Source organism: Cucurbita pepo, chromosome 11 (assembly GCF_057944985.1).
Source record: "Cucurbita pepo subsp. pepo isolate OVF chromosome 11, ASM5794498v1, whole genome shotgun sequence".
Lineage (NCBI taxonomy): Eukaryota > Viridiplantae > Streptophyta > Magnoliopsida > Cucurbitales > Cucurbitaceae > Cucurbita > Cucurbita pepo.
In genome coordinates, this window is record NC_141808.1 from 1,135,680 (window position 1) to 1,146,368 (window position 10,689).

The following is a 10,689-nucleotide window of genomic DNA, read 5'->3' on the forward strand; positions in this document are numbered from 1 at the left end:
TTGCGCAAAAATATTCTCGTTCTTACGTTAAAAAAATGTATTTTTGATTGAAATTGATAAAAACACAGTTCGAGCATAATTCAAATATATGTTCTCAATCTGAAAAATAATAATTTTTACTCGATAAAATTAAAGAATCAACCATCCGAGCTAAATCATTAAATTCACGTACCAAATACCTAATTTCGGTGTAAAAAAATCAAACCGACCGATCGCTAAAAAATGACATCAACAACTAGGTAAGAGTGCTTTTATGTGTACTAGGTTAGTTAAGAGCTTAAAATGTTTAATTAACATCGTATTCGATTTTTGTAGAATAAATATTACCGACACTAAATTATAAAAAAATATATTTAAATTTAATTTATCGTAAAAAATATTTTTATTATTTTAAAAGTTATAATATTACTATTAATGTTTTATAAAAGTTTTAAAACTACCAATAAAATATATATCAATTAGAACGTTAGACGAACATTGGAAAATAGAACAGCTGTGATAAAGGTTCGGTTACAATAATGTGTCGAACCTAAATTACTTCGACAAGTAAGAGACAAAGACAACTAAAATCTCGCATAGAACAAAGAACAAAACACTATCAAATATGAACGATTCTTGCTCTTATCCTTAACGTGATGAATACAAATAAGAAGAAGAAGAAAAAACGTTTTCGAATGTCTCTATTTGTTAAGAGAAACAAAAACCGAAAGAAACCCTAATTGTCGTTGGAGCAAAGTTAAACGGTTCGGTTCGAGAGATAGCTCGGTATCTATACATTTCTTAGTGGTCTCCAAAGGGTTCATTTGAGCATTGGGTGTGTGAGCCTATAAATCTTTAACTTGTTTAATGACAGCTGACTTTTTTGTCTGGTTTTCCTTTTCATCTTACAAGGCCAGCTTTTGATAAGCTCCAAGTGGCTCCATTATTAACAGTGGAAGGAAGCAAGGGACCATATGGTACAATTATCTTTCAATACTTTTAACCTACCTCTTCAATAATTGAGAACCTGCTCGGTCTGTCTTCGGAAAACTAAATGAAATTTGTAATCGTTCAACTCCACCGCTAACATATATTGTCCGTTTTAGTCTGTTACGTATCGTCATCAGCCTCACGATTTTAAAACTTATATATTAAGGAGATGTTTCCACATCCTTATAAGAAATGCTTTGTTCCTCTCTCCAACATGTGGGATCTCACAATCCACCCCCTTAGAGACACAGAGTCGGACTCTTAGTTCAACGTCTAACTCTGATACCATTTGTAACAACTCAAGCCCACTACTAATAAATATTATCCGTTTTGGCCTGTTACATATCATTATCAGCTTCACGATCTTAAAACACTTTTACTAGGGAGAGGTTTCCACATTCTTAAAAAAAATAGTCGGGTCTAGTTTAAATATCGAACATTATGAGATTATCGAGTCCTTCTAAATCGTAAAGCTTTTTATTATAAACTTACGACGGGAGAAGTTCGATAAAACCAAACTCAAAATATGCAACTTGCAAAAGGTGAAACATATGAATCAAACAAGCAAGTGGAGAGGAAAAAAAGACATAACTTGTGGCCATTAACAGTTTTTTTCAACCTACGAAATTTGCTACATTAATTGCCCCAAAGTAAATGATAAAAATAATGTAAACTAATGTTTTTTTACATGTCTTTTCAACTTTTTATTTAAGATATAAATTAAAATATAGAGACTAAATATTAAAATAATTTCAAGTATATTTACTCGTGAAAATAGAATTAAAACATTAATATATACATATCCACGAAATGTAAATATATTTTTAGTTAACACAAAAGCACGAAAGACACGAGAAATCTTTGTCAAGCTCAAATTTTGATATCTATGGTTCTTAAGGGACCATATCATTAGTATCTTTCGAACTTCCCTTTTGGCTAAAATATGTGAGGTTTCAATACTTTTATATGTCCCCACTTAGTTGCCCTTTACGCTTTTTAGCTATTTTTAGGTTCACCTTCTTCCTTCTCAAAAGTTCTTCATTATTATTATTTCTCTGTGTTTTTCCCAATATTATAATTATTATCATTAATTTTTCGTCAAGCGATTTAACAAACAATATGGTTACGTATTCACAGATGTTTTCATGAAGAAAGACTTTCTTGATATCGAGCTAATAGACTGACCAAAATATGTTCTAATGATAGCTGATAGAAAGGCTTTTTTGTATTATTAGTAAAAAAATTACACTTATATTGACGATATATAAAACAAATATAAATTAACTTAGGTATTTATGATTTAAATTAAAAAGAAAATTGTGTAACAAAAAAATTAACACACAAATAAAAAAAATAAATATTTGGGTAATATGTTTGAATTAGTTAATTATTAATTAAATTAAATTAAATTAAATCTTAGGTTGTTCCTAATCTAATTTTTTATATGGTTCATTTATCACGATGGTATTATTTTAATAATTAAAATATGGAGTTTTCTATTTTTTTTAATTAATTTATTATCCAAGTTGGTAAAAAATGGGCGTGAGGAGGTAGTTTTGTTTGAATCCATGAGTCCAAACGCGTAATTATAAATTTGTGGCGGTAAATAGTAAGATTCTCCGCCCCCACAAAATCATTTTTATTTTCCAATATTATTATTATTATTCACTAAATAATATAACAATAATTAATAAAAATTATATATATATAATTTATCGTATTAAAAAAAATTGTTGTATTTGTAGAAACATTAAAATAAATAAATATATATTTAATTTATAAGCATTATTCGGGTTTAAAAAAAATTAATCATTCGTAATAATCTATAAATATTTTCAAGGCGTATACGTCTCGTCTCTTGTCAAATATTTTAGTTAACGTGTCCCTCTCATTTAAATGTTTGTTTTTATTTCTTTATTTCTACTGATCAATTAAAAATTTTAAATAGTTGAAAATGAAAGATGGACGGGTGGTTCTTATGAAGGACACGTGTTTTTTTTTTCATGTTTGTAACTAATCATTTAGTTGAGGTTAGAATAATTCTTAAAAATGCTAAAATGATAAACATTTATAATCGTGTATATGGACTCCAAAATGGATAAGATTGTACGGTCTATAGTCTCAATCACGGGTCTATTAATTAAAATGTGACCATTACTAATTACATATAGGTGTGACACGTGCACATTTTCGATGTACATTGAAAAAATCATTTTGGACATTTTAAAGAGTGATGTGACGTTTTTTGAGGTGGTCTGTGAGATCTTACATCGGTTGGAGAGGAGAACGAAACATTTCTTATAAGAGTGTGGAAACTTGTTGCTAGTAAATGATTTCTAATAACTGGGAAATCACAAGACAATATTTAAGGACGAACGTCTAATTTTTAAAAATTTGTCTTAACTAATTAAACTACTGGTCGAGATTAATAAATTATTATATATAAAAATAGATATATATACATTTAGAAAATAAAATTTGTGGCTCATATGCGAATTAGATAAAAATTGGAGGGTTATTAAATTTAGGATTTTTAATTTTTAAAAAAAGAAAATAAATTAAAATATATTTGGTGTGTCCCGCCGAACACAATTGAGTTGGAGGAGATTCCTACGCCCTTTTTCTTCCTCACTTTTTTTTTTTTTTTTTTTTTTTTTTAATTTTTATTTTCATTTACCAATTTTTATTATTTTCCCCCTAAATTTTCTGGCATTTTCCATCATTTTCTCTTCTATAAATTCATCGTTTCCCTACCTTCCCCAACCTCCTTCTTTGCTCTTCGTCGCTCATTCTCTCGCCGCCACTGCCGCCGGATCTCCGCCGTTTGTCGGAATTTCATCCGCATCCTTTATAGATGCTCAATCTCTTGTTGTTCTTGATGTTTCAGATTCATGTCTGCGATTCTCAGTGAAATTCTCCGTTCTGGTTTTATGATAAATTCTTCTCTCCGCCGTCGTACGCATCTTGTTCAATCTTTCTCTGTCGTCTTCTTGTACTGGTTCTACGTATTCTCATGAACTTCCTTCATTCCTCACGCTAAGATTAGCGCGATTACACCAGATCGATTGCCGATTTGAGATTCTTAATTTCTTTGTGTTGTTAACATCGTCGTTCCGGTTTAGGTTTTCGCTTTCTGTGGTAGATTAGATCATCTGTAATCGATAATCATTGTGTTGTGCTCTGCTGTAAATTTAGTTGTTATTATCTCCATCTCTATGGCTTCTGCAAGTGGAAATTCCTCTGGTTCCACTAGGCTTCAAAACTCAGGCTCTGAAGAGGATTTGCAGGTTCTTTTGGATCTGAGGAAACGGAAAAGAATGCAATCGAATCGCGAATCGGCGAGACGATCTCGGATGAGGAAGCAACAGCATCTGGACGAATTGATGGCGCAAGTGACTCAATTAAGGAAGGATAACGCTCAGATTCTTTCCAATATCAACGTTACTTCGCAGCTTTGTACGAACGTGGATGCCGAGAACTCGGTTCTGAAAGCTCAAATGGCCGAACTGACGCAGAGATTGCAATCACTCGAGGAGATCGCTAATTTCATCAACACCGGCGGCAGCAATGGCGGATTTGGAGAAACAGAGGAGGAAGCATTTCAGATTCAGACAAATGTGGCCGCCGATAGCTTCATGAGCCCAATGAATTTCCAGTATGTCAACCAGCCGATCATGGCCGCTGCTGATATCTTCCATTATTGAATTCTAAAGCTTAAATTTCTTGATCTGATCTGTGTGTTGGAAAAATGTGGATCGATCTTCTGGTGATTTCCTTGGGGTAATTGGAACAATCTTAATCAAATTCAGATGTGCTTAGGGAAGCAGAAATGTGGTCTTAGTTGAAATTATTTTTGTAAAAGGGGGCCTTTCTGCAAACCTCATCAAATCATTCCTCTTCTAAGTATAAACTCTTAATTTACTCCTTGATTCTTTTTTTATTATTACCTTTTAAACATGATTGGAGATTGGAACCTTTCTGTCGTTTTTTTATATGAACTTGCTAATTACCTTTTAAAAAAATCACTCGTGAATGGTGAAGATATTTCCATATAAAAATGTGAATTGGAGGGTGATCTAATATTTGTAACTTCATTCAATATTTCTTAATAAATGGCATGCGTATGATTTCAACAAAGTTGGTGGCATAGCAATTTAATTATCATTGTGATTTTTACTTGACGATGAACTTTATCTCCTATTGGTCGATCTTGATCTTTTTTATTTTGAGATTTTATCTAGTATTTACAAATGTCTCCGTCTATTACAACTTGACCTTTGATATTTTAAAAATTTGTCTCAATCTAATATTACTCATGTGGCCGGTATCAAAACACTGGATTTAGATTATTATTGTAATTAAATTAAAAGTTATAGTTCGAATAACTTATATGAATTATGAGGTTTATAAATCAAAATAGAAAAGAAAGAGAATTCAATATAGGTTCGTGGGACTTTTTAGCAATTTACAAGGAATATGAGGGGTTTTTGATAAAGGATTGGCCAACAATATGAGTTGTAATTTGGATAATTGGCCCAAAATTTTAAAAGAGAGTGACATTTTGCTTCCCACTCAAACCATATGCATATGTTTGGTTGGGGTTTCAAATTTGCCCTTTTCCATTCCCAACCACTTCTCAATCTTCACCTTCATTATTATTATTATTATTATTATTATGTTTTTTTTTAAATAATATTAAAAAAAATAGATTTATTGCATCAATTTGTCGGTGTTAGCAAATTGACCCATCACGTTTGAAAAAGGGTTATATAAGTGAACGAAAAAAATTAGTGATATCGATATAAATATTGGGTTCTCAATTTCTTAAAAGCTTTAATAAAAATTTAAGGAAAAATAATCTTAAAAATAAAAAAAATTATTTATTTTGTATTTGGTTAATATTTTTTACAATATGTATAATAAAAACGTTCGATTCATTTTTTAAGTCAACTTTCAATCGAGCTCATAAAAATGGATTAAATTTTATGTTCCTTCAAATGTATTGGATCACCCGTCAACATCTTTTTAAAATGACGTGGATTCTACAAAGGAATGTTAAAAAAAAAATTATATATAAAAATAAAACCATAATAAAAACAATATAAAACAATCAATCTAGAAGAGAACATAATTTGTCAGAAAATGGAGAGAGGGGCATTTTTGTCTTTAGCACTCGTTTGAGCTCCGTGGAGGTCGGTGGCTTTTTGGTGCAATTAAGGGTCGTGTTTTTTTTTTTTTCAGACAAAAAGGATTCAAAACAAAAAAACAGCTGCTCTTTTCCATCTCCCCATGAGCCAATTTCCTTTTTAATTTTTTAATTTTATTTAATTAACCTTTAATTGCACTTCTAATTTGGTATTTTATTTATTTATATAAATACTGTGTTTGTTAGTATTAGACTTGGACATTCTTCATAACATTAAATTATAATTTTATTTATTCTTCAACGACGTTTTTTTTTAATAATTCAATTAAATTAGAAGTATTAATTATCATAATTCAACATTAAAAAAAAAGAAGGTTAATTTGAACTTCAATTATGCTTTTTTTTTTTTTCCATTAACACTAATAATAAAAATGATGACATAATGTTGTAATATACTCATTTAATAAATTTAGCACACCAATATTATTAATAATTATAAACAAAAATAAAGTAGCCTTGTAAACAAATCTAAATTATGTTGTAACCCATATAAGCCCATTTTTTGGGCTGGTTAACAAATGGGCCAAGCCCAATGGCAAAACAAAGCGATTAAATTAAAATGAAAAAAGTGTCAGAAGTGGGATTTGAACCCACGCCCTCTCTCGAAGACCAGAACTTGAGTCTGGCGCCTTAGACCACTCGGCCATCCTGACGTTGTTGTCACATGGCTTGCATTTATTATATTTAATTACTTAAATAAACACCAAACTTTTTCTAGAATTTATGTTGAATCATCCAATTCTGAAACAAAAATTTTGCAAGTAGAAAGGTCACACAAAATTAAGAAACCAATCCGAGCATAGATCAATGAATTACGACTCTAATTACTATCCCAAAGATTAATGGTCCGATCGCTCGCTCTCAAGACTCACTCCGAGCTCCATTTTCATATGTACATTACACACTTTTATCGCCCATTCCACCCCTATTGATAATAACACTTACCTCTACTTGCATCAGCAGTGGTTCGACTTTATCGGGCCACTTTTTCTTGACCAGATCCCGAGCATATGAGAAAACTTCTTCCCTTGGACCTGGACGATCTGGATCGTCGTCGACTATGTTGTAAACTCTCTTGCAAAAGAAACATAAAGTGGAGGGGAGCCAAACGTCTTCAACCATGCCAAAACAACAACATTCTATTCTCGTTCTCTTCCTCTTTTTCTTAGTGATAATCTAAGAGTGACTCCAGAAAGAAGCGCACAATTAATGTCGTTGCACGAAAATGTCATTCGCCAAGTTGGGGCAAACAAAGCCGTCCGCCCCTCCCCCCAAGACAAGTAAATGCTTGAACTTAAGTGAGAAGGGCCTCCTACACAGGGATCGGCCCTACGCACCAGGAACAAAGCCTGCCTTGAATAGCTTACTAATAGATACTAGTAGGAACTACAAACAGCTATCAAGACTAGATCAACTAGATGTTCTATGCTTTCAAATCGATACTAGTAGGAACTACAAACAGCTATCAAGACCGGATCATCTAGATCAAATCATCCAAATACATAATTCATGGGTAAGAAACAATATAATCCAGATATTGGCCATGAGCTTGCAGCCGAGCTCATAAGGTATGGAGTGAACTTTTTCAGTATCATAATCTGAACAAGCTTTCCGAACGTCGATATCGATTTTGTTTACATTTAGTACTCTCATCTCAAGAACTAGAAATACTTTCATTTCAATGCAACGTAACATAAGCATAGCACATATTAAATTTTCGTTATCTCTAAAAAAAACACATATAGGAGCTTACTCTGGATCATTTGCATCAAAACCCTAATAATCAAGCTCCATTTCATTAACTCAAATTCACAATAGCCAACGATCTTTACACAATATGAATCAATACAACAAACAATCAGAATCGTAAGATATTAAACGATAATTCTCTAATTTCTACCGGTCGTTCTATGAGGCGTTATTGAAATTAAGCACAAAACACTAAGAAATGCAGAGATTTTACCATCCTGAGTTCTTCAGTTCTTGCGCGAAGAACTCTCCAACGAAACCCAACCCTAGAATAAACGAGCGATTCTGAATTTGAACTCTTCGTCACCGCTAGGCATTAAAATCGACGAAATTCTCAGAATTTCTGCCGCCTTTAAGATGATTCCAACATAATGCATAAAATTCATCCCATCTTTTAAATTTAAATTTTGTATTTAAAATTTTTCATTCTAGCATAATTAAATTAAAAAAAAAATACTAAATTCATTACTTAACTTAAATTTTATTATTTTGATTCATGTATTTATTCATTTTATTTTTGTTAATCAAATTAGATCAATACTAATAATAATTTTTGTTTAACGTGGTACGAACTCGAAGTTTAAAAATTTATAATTTAATTCCGACAATAATATTTTCATTAAAAAAATTTGATATTATTATTTTTATTTAATCCAACCGTCCATAATTGAAAGTAAAAGAAAACCATTAAATAATCATAAATATGATGGAACATAATTGAGGTAGTTGTTTGTTACAACTAATATCCACTCTCTTCATTCATATATTTATATATATTAAAAAAAATTAATTTCCAACAAAATTAGTTTAAACCAATCACATAATTTTTTTTGAATAAATTTAAATTTAGAAAATAAGTATAATTCAACAGGTTAAAATATATATTCTTGTTAAAACATCGTCACGAATTCAAATTTATCACCTAATTTTTTACTGTATTTAACGCTTATCGAGATACTCATAAAGATTCGAACCATTACCTAGATATATATATATATATATATATATATATATATATATATATATATATATAACAGATGGGCTTTCTAGCACATGTGGTCTAGTTGCACCAAAAAACTAACTTTTGAATTAAATGAGAATATAAAGAAAAAAATAATAATAAATGTTTTCATAAATGAAAAAAAAAAAAAAAAAAAAAAAAAAAACCCAACCTGTTGACTCTTCTCTCTCATTGTTAAGCTTTCTGCATCTCTGATCTTTCCTCAAGCTCTGCTACCTTGGAGCTGCCATGGCGGTCTCCATGGGTCGAGATCTCGACGTAATAAACGTCGTCGTTTTGGGTGTAATAGCATGGACATTGGCTTTCATTTCCTTGAGAAAACTCCTTCCAAAGAGATCTTTTGAGTTCTGCAACCGCCTTGTCTCCACGCTCCATGCTTGTTTGGCTGTCACTTTGGCTTCCATCTCTGTGCAGAATTGGCGATGCCCCATTTGTCCTCTCGCTTCTCAAGCTTCACCCTTTCAGGTACTTTCTTCTTCAAAGCTTTGTACGACGTCGTTTTGTTGTTCTTGATGAATTAGATATGAAATGGGGTTTTTTTTTTAAGCTGTTAAAAATGGTGGATTTGTTCTCCAGATGCAAACATTGGCTGTGACCTGTTCTTATTTGATCTATGATATGGTGTGTTGCCACTTTGACCAGAAAGTGAATGTGGACAATGCCATCCATCACTTGGTTTGCATTGTTGGAATTGCAGCTGGCTTTGCTTATCAAAAGGTACTCTTTTTTCTCGATCACTAAATTAGGCTCGGTTTCAACTATTTATGCTTCGAAGAAGAAGAGAAATCTTCTTTTCTTAGCACGGGTGAGTTAACTATCACGGGTTTGGCTCAAGTTGGTTGAATCACCTATTTAAGATACGGTATCTTACGAGTTACATTGATGATTTCTTCGTTGTGAACATGTAGTGTGGGTCAGAGATGGTAGCAGCGTTATGCATAACCGAGATCTCAAGCCCCTTTCTCCATTTAAGGGAAATTCTCAAAGAAATTGGTTACAGAGGCACGGACCTTAATTTGGCCGCTGATGTAAGTCATCGCCCCGATTGAGCGAGATTATATGCTTGAATCTATTCAAATGAATATCAAACGAAACTTAAGCTAATATGATATTGATTCAATGACAGATCGGATTTGCTGTGATATTTTCATTTGGAAGAATGGTAGGAGGGCCTTATCTCACCTACATGACTCTATCCGCCACCGGCGTCCCTCTTCTTATTAAGGTAGCAAACATCTAAATGCATATTCTCCATAAAATTTAGTCGTGAATGGATAAAATGTCGATGTCAATAGATATTTTAATAAAAATATAACGAGCTCGTAAATAACGAGTTCTTTATGATCATGACCTCGTAAACACCTTTATCAACTACTTTGTTCAACTTTCACTAACCAAATAGTTCATATAATTCACAGGCCATGGCTCTAGGATTGCAGCTTGTCAGTGCCTACTGGTTTTACAAGATCGTGAGAATGGTCAGATTCAAACTCAACAACAGATCTACATCGAAGAACAGTTAATCTCAGCTAAGGAATCAACAAAAAGATAGAACTCTTACAATTTTATGTTCATCAAATCCCATCAGTATCTTGGGAACAGTGACACTGCAAACAAAAACAGTGCAAGAACTTTGCAATGAACTGTGTATTCTGTAAACTGAGCTGCAGATTATCATGTTTAGATTAATGAAAATCACAATGAACCATTTCATCTCAGCTTTATATTTTTTCAATGGTACATT

General features: G+C 32.0%; 2 protein-coding genes and 1 non-coding gene across 3 annotated transcripts; 2 read left to right on the top strand and 1 right to left on the bottom strand.

Annotated features, from left to right (window-relative positions):
• Positions 1-3,693: 3,693 nt before the first annotated feature.
• On the top strand, positions 3,694-4,898 carry LOC111805240 (bZIP transcription factor 44). The gene has a single exon (XM_023690213.2). It carries the CDS (start codon positions 4,185-4,187, stop codon positions 4,671-4,673), a length of 489 nt encoding a protein of 162 aa, XP_023545981.1. The 5' UTR covers positions 3,694-4,184; the 3' UTR covers positions 4,674-4,898.
• Positions 4,899-6,744: 1,846 nt separating this feature from the next.
• On the bottom strand, positions 6,745-6,828 carry TRNAL-CAA (transfer RNA leucine (anticodon CAA)). The gene has a single exon. It is a non-coding gene; the product is annotated as a tRNA-Leu (tRNA).
• Positions 6,829-9,125: 2,297 nt separating this feature from the next.
• Positions 9,126-10,663, top strand: LOC111805245 (uncharacterized). The gene is made up of 5 exons (XM_023690220.2): positions 9,126-9,410; positions 9,522-9,662; positions 9,854-9,973; positions 10,072-10,170; positions 10,364-10,663. Exons 1-5 carry the CDS (start codon positions 9,174-9,176, stop codon positions 10,466-10,468), a joined length of 702 nt encoding a protein of 233 aa, XP_023545988.2. The 5' UTR covers positions 9,126-9,173; the 3' UTR covers positions 10,469-10,663.
• Positions 10,664-10,689: the final 26 nt, after the last annotated feature.